The sequence below is a fragment of the Lepus europaeus genome, chromosome 10 (assembly GCF_033115175.1).
Source record: "Lepus europaeus isolate LE1 chromosome 10, mLepTim1.pri, whole genome shotgun sequence".
Lineage (NCBI taxonomy): Eukaryota > Metazoa > Chordata > Mammalia > Lagomorpha > Leporidae > Lepus > Lepus europaeus.
The window spans coordinates 84432675-84447840 of NC_084836.1; the positions used below are offsets into that span (position 1 = coordinate 84432675).

Below are 15166 nucleotides of genomic sequence, written 5' to 3' on the forward strand. Positions count from 1 at the left end.
TACAGGATCTGGGTAACCTAAAAAGTGAACATGGCCAAGAGAAAAAGGCTTTTAATGAAACCAGACTTTTCCATTGCATTTAATTTTCTCTTCTCCATGGCAGCAGACTGGCTGACCTCTCTTATTATAATGTAATCAACATTGAAGTCAGGATCTGAGCTTGATGACTCCTGGAAGCAGAAAATTGGGCTGTGTCAATTCAGTGGGAATCAGAAAGGGAATAATCAGCTTGTAGACGGAAATCTACTCTGTCAAGATCTTTAAGAAATATTACAGTGTCAACAGAAGGAATGCTGACTGTATCCCTAACATGCATACCTAAACATATGGCCAGCTAACTTGATAGATGGCCAAATGGATACAAAAGGGTTCCATTTTCCCAAATGTGGAATTCACAATTACATAAAATGGATAAGCTAGTTTTAAGTAACTACCAGTTGTCTTGCCATACCTTGTTGATAATTCATATAGATCTGTGTTCCAACTGAAAAATTAAAGGCTTCTCCGTTGATCATCCAAAATAAGCTAATTACTTAGGTTTTTTTAATTTCACACACACTGAGGATGGGAAAGACAAATTTCATGGGAAATTAGCCGGCTTCAAAATTATTGATTGCACTTTTCTAATGGCTTGTATTTCAGTCCTTTTGTCTTTAGAATATGTTTTATTTACTGAATTGCAGAACAAGCTTATCATAATGTTTCTCTTAGACCAACAAAATATGCTATTTTAATCCTCATTTGTTTCCTACGTTTTGCTCTGCATAATCAGATTTCATAATTATGCAAAGTAGGCCATAGGACTGTTAAACTTTCTCCCAACATTCTCATATCTCCCACAGATACCCAATTTATTCGACCTCTCTCATCATTTTTAACTTTAATATACAGTTTTCCCATAAGAGCTCAAATGTCTTTGTGTCATTTCCCACTCCTGCTGTAAGGATAATGGCTATAGCAGGAAAAGATGCCACTTCAGGGTTTTCTCATGAATACTGCATTTCAATTTGTATCTGTTCATTTTCTGTTCTGTAACCTCTTGAAAAGTAACATGTTTCTGGAGCTGGCATTTAGTCTTGTGGTTAAGATGCAGTAAAGACACCTGTACCCCACATCAGAGTTTCTGGGCTCAGTACCTAGCTTCGGTTTCCTCCTGGGAGGCAGTGATGATGGCTCAAGTAGTTGGGTTCCTGCCATCCACATGTCCACATGGGAGACTTGGAGTGAGTCCCCAGAGGCCCCAAGCTTCAATGTGGGCACTATTGTGCCCAGCTATTGTGGGCTCTTGGGAAGTAAACCAGTTTATGGAAACTCTGTGTGTGTGTGTATCTCTAAAAAAAAAAAAAGAAAAGAAAAGTAGCATTTTCATTATTGCTGTTGGGCTCCATTTGTCCTTCTGCACATCTGAGACTTCAAAAAAGCTGTGAAGATTATACAGGAAGTAGGCACGTTCCTCCAAAGCAGTATAGGATAGCCAAGATAAAGGGTAAAGTGTCTCCCTGAATCACAAGTGCTACTTCCAGCTCAGTGTTGAGATATTTTAATCATCAGTACCCAAGTTACAATTTCAGAGCTGAAAGGAAACTTAAAAACATCTTTGTGGAATTCCTTCACATTAACAGATGATGAACTGGGAGCTACAGAGGTTTCATATGTTGCTCAAGATTATACAGCCAGTTATGTACTGAGCTGAGTCTTGAAATCCAATTGCCCCAACATCCTGGGTTATTAAACAAAAAAGACATATGGTGTTAATTTAACTGTTCCATTAAATTTATAAAAAGAATAATCACTTTTTACTATTTCTATAAAAATGATGCATGCTCATTTATAAAAATTTCACATAATACAAGGAAATACAAGAAGAAAGCAACAGATTACCCAAAGTCCTCTAAATATAATTAATGTTACCACTTACCATTATTTTAAGTACCTAAATGAATAGGCACAGATGAAAGGATGGATATATAGCTTGATAAAAAGAAATTAAAATGAGAGAATAGGGACCAAGAATGAAATCGCTTTAAAACATTGTGTTCATTCTAAATATGCTACTTTTCAAGTACAAACACTAAACTTAATTTTACTTGAATTTAACAGAAGTGAAAGAAAATGAAACTAAATAAATTGCTGAACTCTAAAATTTTTCAACACAAAAGTATGTTGTCCTGTGAAACATACATGACTTTAAAATAAAAAGATTGTTTTTAAAAAAAGTATTGACATGTTAAAGTCACAAAGGATGTGTTCCCATTTTATAAATTGTCAGTTAATTCTTCTTCCAGAGATAAAACAACTGTATTTGCTTTCCCCTCCCAAGTTTTTAAATTGTTATTTTTACATTCTCAAGATAACCAGCATGGAGGCCAGTGTAGTCACAGCAGTAAGATGCTGCTTGGGGTGCCTGCATCCCATTACTTAGAGCCTAGGTTTGTTTGAGGCCCAGCTGCGCTCCTGGTCACAGCTTCCTGCTAATGCACATCCTGTAAGTAAAATGCCAGCTCAGGTACTTGGGTCCCTGTCACCTGTATGGCAGACCTGAATTGCCTTTCTTGCTCCTAGCTAAAGCCTAGCCCAGTCCTGACCATTGTGGCTCTTTGGGGAGGAAACCAGCAGATGGAAGATCTCTGTCAGCCCCCCTCTTTCTCTCTCTCTCTCTCTCTCTCTCTCTCTCTCTCCCTTTCTCTCTCCCTTTCTCTCTCTCTCTCTCTCTCTCTCTCTCTACATATATATACACATATACATATATATGTATGTACATATGTGTGTGCCTTTCAAGTGAAATGAAAATAAATTGTTTTTTAAAAAGATACATAGTATTCATTCTATTTTATGCACAATTTTCCCTCTTGGTTGTGAGTTTAAATAGAGGCACTGCTCATTTTACCATGGTTTCTTCACTCCTGAACTCTTAACGTTGTGATGTCTCTTGGTTGGCCACTCTTGGTCACTTGCTATGTTTTTGAAGGATGCCCCTGATGGGTGTTAAGAATGCCAGTCCATGGCCCGCAGGCTTGAAGGACACTTCAGGTCAGCATAAACTTGTTGACTTACATTCCCTTTCCCTTAGCATATTTCATTCTGTGTGGCTATGTTGTCTCTTCTTCTCCATGTTTTTATATGCCTGTGTTATTTTATTTGAATTTTGTTTTTCAAATTGTTGCAACTTTGGCCATTAGGAGCTCTTTTCGCTGCTGCCTGTGCTCCCCTGAGACGCCCCCACCAATGTGTCTTTGGTTTTTGAGCACTTTTTGTCTGGCACTGTAGGCTGCTTTGGGCCAATCGTGGGTATACTTTTTCCTGGCCCTAGAAGTAGCCATGTCTCAGAGAGCTAGTTCACCTTTCCTCTCCTTTTCGTCCCCTCAGCTTACTCTTCTTTCAGCCTGTGTATCATGTAACTCTTCAGGTTCCTTTCTTAGAGATGATTATTCTGGTTCTTGGGTGAATCCAAATAATTATTTATCCAGTTATCAGCCCTGGGCAGCTTGGGCTGATCCTTCTCGGGGTGTGTGTGTTCGTCGTCTGCCCTCTGTTTGGGTTTCCTTTGAGCATAATCTCGCCCCATCCTTTCAATTCATAGTCCAGTCTTGGTTCTCCTCATCTTGGAGTTGTGTGGACTGACCATGGTGGGAAAGACCATGGCTTCAGTCCAGATCCTGAGGACATGAGAGCTAGGAAGCTGCAGTGCCCACACTTGCTTGGAACTTTTCTGGAATTTTTTCCACTAGTTTGTTCCCCTTCATGTTGGGACACAGTGGCTCTTTGTGCCCTGGAGTTCGGAAGGGCTGGGATGGTGGGCTGTGGGTGGTGAAGCTTTCATCTCCATGACTCCCACTCCCCTTCCTCCTGGCTGTGGGCGGCAGCTCCCACCTTTTTCTTATCCCCTGATAAGTTTCTCTAATCGCAGAGTAGAAATGTGCATGCTGAACATTCAGATGCACCCCCTGGTGGCCGCTCATGGTGCTGGAGATCCCAGGCCGCCCCTGGCTCCATCGTCTCGCTCCCTCTCCATGGTGCTTTCTGTGGGGGCTGCACAGCAGCGGAGTTGAGCTTGCAGTTTCCTATCATGGAAATGGAGCTTTTCCTTTTATTTGTTGTTGCTGATGTTGTTTTGATGCTTTCGAAGAAGGCGAGAATAGCAAATTAAACTTCGGCTCCGCCATCTTTAACCAGAGCGGGCCCATCCCTTTCTGTGGCTTTTGGAAAATTATTTTTGTCACAGTCACTAATATGTGAGACTCTCTCCATGAAAGATAGGAGGAGAAATGCTGATACTTGTTCTTTATGAAAATGAAATTATATAGAAAGAAAATGACTTTTTCCTCATTACTGAATCCCAAGTATCTTGAGCATTTTTATGTAGCAAAAGTCCTTGCCTGAGCCCCTGTAGAATTGAGTTCTTGTGAGGAATATAGAACTTGAGAAACCTTAATTTTTTGGAATATAGGACACTGCATTTCCTTTGTCAACGGTTACACACAGAAGGGAAGAGGGATCGCTGCACCTGAGATTGTCATCGCTGTTCCTGGCAGTGCTTGGTGTGGAAGTCCAATGCAGACCATCCGCTAGACTAGAGCAGCAGACCATAAGAGTGAAATGTAGAGTATGCAGGAAGAATGGAAAGTGCAGGCACAACTACTGCTTTTATTGAACATTTCCAGTTAGCGTGAGAAACCAGAACAAACAACAGGCAAGAAGATGCTGACATGGAGATGTGAGTGGAGACTCCAGGGATACTCGGAATCCCCCATTCACGTTCAGCAACACGAAGCAAGACTTTGGTTTTGGGTTCTTGATTTTTCTGTGGTCCTCCAGGCGTAATTCTTTGTTCTGACCAGTGACTCTTTTGATCTCAGTAAATTGTTCATTTTTAAAGCTATTTAGCCAGTTTAATTAACTGATAATTCAGAAAAGAAACCTAAAAGGAATTGCATTTGCTGTTCTGCCCTTTAAATATGAGGCAGTAGCTATGGGACTGGCCCCGTGGCTCACTTGGTTAATCCTCCGCCTGCAGCACCAGCATCCCATATAGGCGCTGGTTCTAGTCCTGGCTGCTCCTTTTCCAGTCCTGCTCTCTGCTGTGGCCCAGGAAGGCAGTGGAGGATGGCCCAAGTCCTTGGGCCCCTGCACCCACATGGGAGACCGAGAGGAAGTACCTGGCTCCTGGCTGCAGATCGGCTCAGTTCTGGCCATAGTGGCCATTTTGGGGCTGAACCAATGGAAGGAAGACCTTTTTCTCTGTCTCTCTCACTATCTGTACCTCTACCTGTCAAATAAAAAAAAAAAAAAAGAGGCAGTAGCTTTGAGCTTGCAGGGAGAGAAAGTTGGGCCTCCTCCCTATGCTGAGCTCCTGACCCATGGGGTTTTTTTGTATTATTATTTAAACAGTGATGGAGCTGTGCTGATAACGCCTGGCCCCATTCTCCTTCTCCCCCACTGCAGGTGTCCAGCAACTCAGCATCAGGACCCTCTGCTTCCCCATTTCTCAGGGACTCAACTGGGTCAAAGAAGTCAACCCAAGTAATGATGATGGTCTTCTTTCTAAAAGGAGGGCTTGGAATGTGACTGTAATACGTTCTACATCAGCGGCTGCAGCAGCCCCTTATCCATGACTCCCAATGGGTGCCCGAAACCATGTGTAGTAACAAACCCTACGTGTATTGTGTTTTTTTTCTATACATGCATACCTATGATAACATTTACCTTGTAAGTCAGGTACAGTAGGAGATTAACAACACTAATAGAATATATATAATATCTTATAGTAAACATTACATGAATATAGTCTTTCTCTCAAGCTGTCTGATTGTATTGTAGACCTTAGCAATCTCGTTGTACTTTTTTTCTTGCTAAATCAAGAATTTTCACCTCCTCTCAAACAAGCACCTTATGATTTCTCTTTGCCATATCTGAATTACCAGTATCCATTGCTAATCTGGCACTCCTGGAGCCATTATTAAGGAGAATAAGGATCACTTGAACACAAGCACCACCATCAATCTGAATAACCTAAAGGGCTACTAAGTGAGTAATTAGCAGGTAGTCCAGTTAGTATGCATACAGTGGACAAAGGGATGATTCATGCCCTGGGTGGGATGGAGTGGGGGTGATTAAGGATTTTATCATGCTGCTAAAAACAGTGCATGGTTTAAAACTTGTGAGTTATTTATTTCTGGAATTTTCTATTGAATAATTTGAGCCCATGATTGACCACAAGTAATTGAAACCACTGATAAGCCAGGCTACTGTATTGTTCTCCAATGGCTTCCTGTGTCACCTGCCCCGTTATCACAACTCCTTGGCCATTTTAATGTTACATGTATCTTATATTTCAATATAAGATACTTTTTATTTTTGAGGGAAAACATGTTCTTTTGAAATAGATTGGTTTAGATATAGCCAATGAGCAATCCATCAAATGAGAATATTTTCATTTGGCAGATAATACAGCTGATGGAAACTTATAGCAGTATCAATTGTCGCACCCATTTTGGGGTGGGCATTTGGCCTAACAGTTAAAATGCCAGTTAGAATGTCTGCATCCCACATCAGAGGCAGTCTCTGGATATGACTCCTGGCCCTAGCTCTTGACTCCAGGTTCCTCCATGAGAGACTCGATTAAGTTATCAATGCCTGGCCTGGGCTCCTGGCCATTTGGGAAATGAGTCAGTGTATGGAAACACACACTCTCTCTCTCTCTCTCTCTCTCTCTCTCTCTCTCTCCTCAAATAAATATATATTTTTTAAAAAAAGGAACGAAAATAGTGTTGAAGTTCTGTCCAGGGTTTCACTAGATTCTATTGCTGATATTCAACATCTTCAGCTGACAGTATTGGCATTTATTCTCATTCATCCTATCTGAATAATAGCCTAGCCTAAGTAACACTGTCAAGATTCTCTTAAAGGGAGAAGTAGAGGTAGTTTCCACTCTATCACAGGGAAAAGATGACTTGTGATGCAGTTGGAAAGCTGTGTCATTATTTTAGTGGTGTCCTTTGCATCCTGGCCTTGGCTTTGGTTGCTTTGGTTGCTCCTGTTCCTCGACTTCCCACCCCCAATACTTTATGCATAAAGGTGGCCACCATCGTACTTAGAATTTGCTTAGAGAGGAGTAAGATGACAGATGCTAGCTAATCTTGCATCTCATGGACTTCGGAGGAGCTCACCTCCAGGCCCAACCTCCTTCCTGCTAGTCTCCACTTGTTTTTGTTGCTGTCACCAACCCCTGTTGCTTTTGTATTCACTTCTTCAGTGGATAGGTTCTCAGTGGGGTTCCGTTGACAGCTCTTGTTGGAACTTTGGGTCACCATGTAGCAGCCACACCTTCATGTTTCTGGTTTAATACACTTAGGAGCTGCTTCTTTCCTCTTTATCCTAGATCCTCAAGAGCTTCACAGTGGCTTCTTCCCTATGCTACAATCATTGCTTACTCTGCCTTGTCATGAAAAACCTAGCATCAACCCTGATTCCTCATCTTGACCTTGCCCGGCATAATGTTGAACCTTTTTGAGTCACTCACCTCTGGATCTGCATCTCTAATTCTTAATTTTTTAAAAAAGATTTATTTGTTTGAAAGGCAGAGTTACAGAGAGAGGTAGAGACAGAGAGAGAGAGAGGTCTTCCAGCTACTGACTCACTCCTCAAATGGCCACAATGGCTGGAGATGAGCCTATCTGAATCCAGGAACCAGGAGCTTCTTCTGGGTCTCCCAAGTGAGTGCAGGGGCCCAAGCATTTGGGCCATTTTCTACTGCTTTCTCGGGCACATCAGCAAGGAGCTGGATCAGAAGTGGAGCAGCTGGAACTTGAAGCAGTGTGCATATGGGGTGCTGGTGCTACAGTCTGGGGCTTTCACCTGCTGCACCTCAGCATCGGCCCCTCTAATTCTTAAACTGTTAGCTATCATAGTCTTATGATCATATGTCTAAAAGTTATTTAAATTTGAACTTTGCTTTTTTTTTCCTCCTAAAATCTAACAGCGGTGTTACACATAATTTGTACATAGTTATTTTACAGGCTGGATATTTAATAGTAAACAATTTTAGCCTCCATCTGCTTCTAAGGAGGGAGTACCACTTTTGACTACAAGGAAATTTGAATGCAGGTCCCTTACCTGGGTCAGCTGCCCAAGGTCCTCCTAGTGTGCCCTTTTGGACTGAGCCTGTGAGTGTGACCATAAATTTCCCCTGACAGAAACCACCTCATCTCATCAGCCACTTAGGAAAATGACAAAACAAGCGACTGAACGCATGCTTGCCAAGCTTTCAGTGTTGCTGCCTGGAGGGGCAGGAGTGAAGTGGAGCATGCTTGTATAATATGAAATTGAAGAAGGTAATATGAAGTCCGGAAGATAAGCTCTGGTGCACCTGTTTTCTCAGAGCTGTAACAACAAGCCGGGCTCCACAAAGCCCTTTGCTCCTGGAAGCCATGTCACCAGTCCAGTGGGTGGTGAGAGAGGGTGCCAGGGCACACAGGCATGCCACTCTCTTACTCAACTAGGTTTCTAACAACTAATAACGTAGCTAAGATCCATTCACCATTCTTCATTAAATCTTTACAGTAACCTGGTGAATTAAGTAGCATTGTTTATGTGTTTTTTCCCCACTTTGGTGGGGAGTGCTCAGGGCACAGAGAGACTCAGCAAGGTGACTAGTTACTTGTCAAGCTAAGATTCATACTGGATCTCTCTTACCTCTGTGTCCGTAGTCTTGCATTTTACTCTGAACTGACGTTAAAGTTGAATGTCAGCAACAAAATCGGAACATTGCTGAGCAAAGAAGAGATGCCCATCCCCTGGTGCTCTCCTTGAGCCACCCCATGCTTTCTCTGCTTGAGCCAGGAGGGTCCTGGGTTGTGAAAGGAGCAAACATCTGCCCAGTTGAGTTAGCATTGAAACAGTGGTAGAAGGTGGTAGAAGGTCGTCAGAGACACCGCTGAGGGAGTGAAAAGGGAGAACTAAAGAAAAGATAAATACCTACTTTAAAAATAAGCAAAAAGTGTTAGACACTTCCCAAAGATGACTGAGCAGCTGGCCAGTGAGCATGTGAAAAGAACATCAACATCATTAGTCATCAGGGAGATGTGTCATCCACAGCAGAAATGACTGCACACTCACCACAATGGCTGGCATGGAAAAGCACACAGGACCAAGTGTTGGTGAGGATCTGGAGCAGATCTCTGTCACTTCTGGTGGGAATGTCACTAGAACCACTTTGGAAAACTTTTTGATGGTTTTGAGTACAACTGAACACATGCATACCGAATAACCTAGTGTTTCCACTCCTAAAAGTCTGACCAATAGAAATACTTTATGTGTGTGTGTGTGTGTGTGTAATCTGAACACCTATAGGTAACATTTATAGGGAAATGTTCATAGCACAGTTCCTAATAATTACAAACTGGAGATGAACAAAGAGCCCAATTACAAGAGAAGTGGACAGATAGTGTCGTGGAATGTTGTTCATGAAATGGAACACTGAACCGCAATGACAATGAGCAAATTGGTACTACTACATATAACATCATGGATGGATCTCACTTATTTGAACAAAAAATAAAAGGGTTCATATTGTACCACCATGAAAGTGAAATTCAAAAATAGGGAGAATTGACAGGGTGGAGGAGGACTTTGACCTAGCAGTTAAGATGCCCCATCACTGGGCTGGCGCTGTGGCACAGTAGGTTAATCCTCTGCCTGAGGCACCGGCATCCCATATGGGTGCCGGTTTGAGTCCCAGCTGCTCCCCTTCCAGTCCAGCTCTCTGCTATGGCCTGGAATAGCAGTAGAAGATGGCCCAAGTCCTTGGGCCCCTGCTACCCCCATGGGAGACCTGGGTTGAGTTCCTGGCTCCTAACTTCACTGTGGCCCAGCCCCAGCTGTAGCATGCATTTGGGGAATGAACCAGCAAATAGGACTCTCTCTCTCTCTCTCTCTCTCTCTCTCTCTCTCTCCCTCTCTCTCCCTCTCTCCCTCTCTCCCTCTCCCTCTCCCTCTCCCTCTCCCTCTCCCTCTCCCCCGCTCCTGCCTTTCAAATGAATAATAATAATAAATAGGAAAGACCAAATGATGCTGTTAGAAGTCAGGTCAGCATTAGTCTTTCAAGGGGTGAGAGAGTGTAACGGGAAGGGAGAACCTGCAGTTCATGAGGTGCAAACAATGCGCTTTCTTGATCTGGGCGCTGGTTTCCTGATCTAGATGCTGGTCACTCAGTGTATTCAATTTGAAAATTCATCAGCTTATTCTCTTAGGCACACTTATGTAAATTAAACTTTGTTTAAAGTTTATTTTACTTATTTGGAAAGCAGAGGTACAGACAGGAGAGACAGAGAGGGATCGTCCATCTACTGGTTCACTCCCCAGATGCACTCAACATCTGAGGCTGGGTCAGGCAGAGGCCAGAAGCGCAGAACACAGCTGGGACCCACCTACCTGAGCCATTCCAGGAAGCTAGAATCTGAAGCAGAGCCAGGATTCCATCCCAGGTACTCCGATATGGAATGTAGGTGTCCCGAGCAGCATTGTAACTGCTGTGCCAAATGCCTGCCCTTGTGTGTTATGCTTTAATACTGTGTTTTTGTAATATTCATACACACACACACACATATACCACTCCTTAATTGTTTTTACTGTGACAACATAAATTTACATGCATAGATTTAAAATGGGAATTTTGTGGCATGTGTTCTATAGTGTGCTCCATCAGCCTAGACGCAGTAAGGTGAGAAAGGAATGAAGTACAGTAGTCATTATTGCTTCCAAGCTTTGTCCCAACAAAGCAGCACTGGCTGGTCAGAGTCTCACCAGGTTAAGGAGTCCTTTCTTGCCTGGCTGTCTGTAATAAAACTCATCTTACTATTACAGTTTATGTAAGACTTCCAAGAAGAAAAGCCTAACGAATATGAGTTTGAAATTCCAAGACTAGGCTTATACTAATCCTAAACCTTCCCTTTCTCGGAAACAAGGTGAAAAAGATTCAGCAGGAAGTCCTTTTTTTCACAGGGCAGTCTTCATTTGCAGTAGTAGCTGGAAAACAGCAAAGTGGAATGCCTACAGAACCTTAGCGGTAGTCTAACTAATCTGCAGAATGTTTGGGTTATGTGTAGGTGGAGTTTCCAGATTCTCATCTGAACCTAAAAGTAACCAAATCCTACTAAAGGACTGAAAGAACAAACTAAGTGTTTTGTAAAAAAAAAAAAAAAACCATAAATCATAAAACACCATCTGGCACCGTCAGACAAGTCATCTGAGGCAGACTACGTCTGTCCTGCCTTCATGTTTCCATCACCCAGTCTCCCCATTTGACCTTGAGGCTTCTGTTCAAGGTTACACAGTTGGTGACAAAGTAAGGCAGGACCCACCATCTTTAGGCTTGCAACCTCTTCTTTTTACTCCATTGTTGAAATTGCAGTTAATAGATGAACAATAGCCCACAGGTCACAGGTGTGATGTTAATGCACCTCCTTCAAACTCCGTGTGTTTCAGCTTGCTGCCCTCGAGTTTCCCCCAAAGAAACTGTTTGGGAACAAAGATGAGCGTGTGATTGCGGAGAGGCGAAGTCACTTGGAGGTAAGAGAATTAAGCTTTTTTTCTCTGTGTGTGTGTAGAGTGTGTAGAAAATGTGCCCTCTGGTTGGGTAGTAAGAATTATTCCTGTTAAACACGAGGCCTTCTGTGTGTGAGTGTCAAGGTGCTGCTTCATCCACACAGGAGGTGCCAGCAGCAGCGTGTATAGCACTGATATCCATTGATTTCAAATACAGGACCTTTGTCCCCTCCGGTCTAGCAGAACATTGTTACAGTTTTTTCTTTTTTTTTTTTTTTTTAAGAAAATGTATTTATTCTAAGGGTTAGGAAGCAGGATGTGAGTGAGAACTAAATATTCACTATAGACAGATGGTGTGTAATTCAAGATGAGAATACAAAGTTTGCTGTAAAAAACTTGGAATTAACTAACTGAAGATTATAGCATTGCATCCCTGTTACTTTTTCAAGATACTTGGAGACAATAAAGATGCACACCTATTTCAGTCCTAGTTAGGCTTCATTGGACTGATTTTCACTTAATCTTCTAAACCACCTACATGCAGAATTCACTTAGCACAACTGTTGTTTTCCTGACTGCCTCACTGCCAGTACACACTGGTGACTCCTTTGTCTAGTTTTTGGGTTTTTTTCCTGGCATGTAGTCGCTTATTTGGTTTGAATCTGATGCTCATGAGGCTGACTCTGTGCCAAGCCATGGACGAGTGTGTTTTGAGAAGCCCAGTGGGAAGCCCAGCTCATGGCCTCAGGTTGGCCTTGGTTGTTGGCCACCCTTTTGTCCTTGGGCGTCATTGAGGCCAGACAAGGGGCAATAATACAAACAGCTCACAACAATCTGGTGTCTCCAAGCTTTCAGGAGGCTTCTTGGAGCATGCCCTTTGCTGTTTCTTTAAGAGGAATAAAAGTAAGACCTATTGGGAATGATATCAAGTAAGACCCAAGAGAGCCCTTTCTAAATTGTGAAACTCTGCATAAAAATTGGGTGTTATTCTCACTCCTCCTGACAGCCTATTCAAAGTGACTGCTCATGGGGTCTGTTTAATGTCTTTGAACCAGAATTAGGGAAATATCTAGAAGCTGGAGGTTCCATTGAGTGCCAAAGAAGGTGGTGGCAGGAGACATGAAGAATTTAAAGACTTCAAAATGATTGCCCATGAGGAGCATTTTAGTGCTCAGAGATACTCAGTGTGGAACCATCAGAAGAAGTTTGAATGTCAGGGTAGAGCCATGCTTATAGGCACTGGAATTAGATTACATGGTTACACATTTGAAGAGGTCCGGGAACTATTAAGCCTGGGCTTTGAATGGGTTATTGTAGGCTTTTCAAATTTATCTGGTGATGGCATGACCCTAATCCCCAACTGAAAAATTTTCCTTCAAGGAAAATATAATTATGGTGAGTCTTCTTCATCCAGTTCTCCCCAAGATTGAATTATTTCCTACAAAAAATATTTTTAAAATCCACTAGAACTAGAAAGGGTTCTCTTTACCTAATCCTTGCCTGTCTCATTTATCTAGTCCTGTCTTTAATGGAAACGTGGAGAATATGGATTTTAAATTATGGTTTTATTTGTTAACATAACATGATGATTTGGCATCCCCAGTTCCTTGGGGACTCTGGTTAAACTCACACAGTGCCAGCTGTGCCGTAGCAGATGGGTATTTTGTGTGCAGTGTGGTTGTGAGCACAGTCCTCGGTGATCCCAGGGTTTCCATTCCAACTTCAGAGTCAGGGCAAAGTTCAGGACACTCTTTGATTCTTGGCAACTGTCACATTTTTTTTTGCCCCTAGCCCCACGTAAGACATCAGCTGTCGACAGAGTTTAGTGTTAGTGTCTCTGTCCGAGAGTCCCTTCTGCTGCCAGTGGCTGTTACTTACCAGCATTAGCCTTTCAAGAATGGATCCCACACCTGTGGAAATAGGCAGGTGCATGTGAAATTAAATGCAATTCACCGAAGGTTGACTGTTAAATCTTAGAACACTATCTTCTTTTCAAAGAGCAAGCATATTTCACCTTCACTCTAATGGAAGATGTATCTGAGATTCTTACATTAATTCTCTGTGACTTTCCTTTTGATCTTCAAACATCAGAAGTCACTGCTTGATTTAGTGTATTTTCATATGAAAATTAACAGTTATTTTCCCTGAACTTCCCCTTTGATTTAATTGAACAAACTTTCTAATTCCTAGTGCATGCTGGAGACAGTACTAAGTAGTATGTAGGATACAAAGATAAATGAGACCTTTTTTTTTCCCTCTAACAGCATATGTTTAAACTCCTATGTGAAACTTTACCTGGAGGTGTAATGTAAATATAGTAACACATATAGAAGGATGGATTGCAGGAGGGCATACCTGCACCAGCTAATGCACAGAATGCTTGCTCAGAAGGAATTATCTGCTGGATTATTAAACCCCAGAAATGTGCCTTTATAAACCTTCTCAACCTGAGAGAGCTCCGTACAGCAGGTTCAATTGGGTTTTGATCATCCTTGCTATTAAAATGTTTCCAAGATTTGGGACTTGCATTTCAGTTTATCAGCAAAAGCATTTTCACATTAAAGATACAGACAGTATTTTGGCAATTTTCAAGTTATAGAAGTTAAATTTTTCAGAATAATATTTTTATAAAGATTTATTTATTTATTTGAAAGGAAGAGTTACAGAGAGACAGAGAGAAAGAGATCTGCCATCCACTGGTTCCCTCCCCCAGTGGCCACAATGTTTGGGACTGGCTGGGACTTGCCAAGAGCTGGGAGCTTCATCAAGGTTTCCTACAAGAGTGGCAGGGGCCCAAGCACTTGGGCCATCTTCCGCTGCTTTCCCAGGCACATTAACTTGGAACTGGGTTGGAATTGGAGCAGCTGAGATTTATACCAGTGCCCAAATGGGATGCCAGCTCTAACCCCCTGTGCCACAACACTGACCCAGAGAGTAATAATTTTTTTAAAATGATAGATAGGAATAGAAATATCTTCAGATGTCTTAGAGTTTCCTTGGAAATCAGAGCATTAGTTGTGTGCCAGGCATCAGTTGTGGCAGTGGTGATTAGAGTGGTGATATGGAGCCAGGGGTTGCAGCATTGGTGCCGGCGCTGTGGTGCAACAGGTTAATGCCCTGGCCTGAAATGCTGGCATCCCAAATGGGCACCAGTTTGAGACCCAGCTGCTCCACTTCCCATCCAGCTCTCTGCTGTGGCCTGGGAAAGCAGTAGAAGATGGCCCATGTACTTGGGCCCCTGCACCTACATGGGAGGCCTGGAAGAAGCTCTTGGCTTGTGGTTTTGGCCTGGCCCAGCCCCAGCCATTGCAGCCATTTGGGGAGTGAACCAGTGGATGGAAGATCTCTTTTCTCTCAGTCTCTCTCTCTCTCTCTGTCTCTCTCTCTCTGTAACCTGCCTTTCAAATAAATAAATAAATAAATTTAAATATTTAAAAAATGAAAAGACACACTAGATGCAAGCAATTTTTAAATGACCTGTAGGTTCCACAAATGTAAAATTATCCTGTTAAATTGCACTAAATGTGTTTCTGAAACACAGGCCACACTTAGGGTAGCACCATTCTGGAACATCTGTGAGGCTTCACCACCACTTCTTTAAGACTTCTGTCACCTGCTGGCTTGC

General features: G+C 42.4%; 1 protein-coding gene across 4 annotated transcripts in view; it reads left to right on the forward strand.

The window, feature by feature from the left end:
• KIF16B (kinesin family member 16B) overlaps positions 1 to 15166 on the forward strand; it is a 328211-nt gene that overhangs the window by 265069 nt on the left and 47976 nt on the right. For all 4 annotated transcript variants that reach the window (XM_062203844.1, XM_062203841.1, XM_062203843.1 and 1 more), the window contains one exon: positions 11482 to 11565. In XM_062203844.1, coding sequence (XP_062059828.1) covers positions 11482 to 11565 — 84 coding nt within the window. The remainder of the gene's footprint in view (positions 1 to 11481; positions 11566 to 15166) is intronic.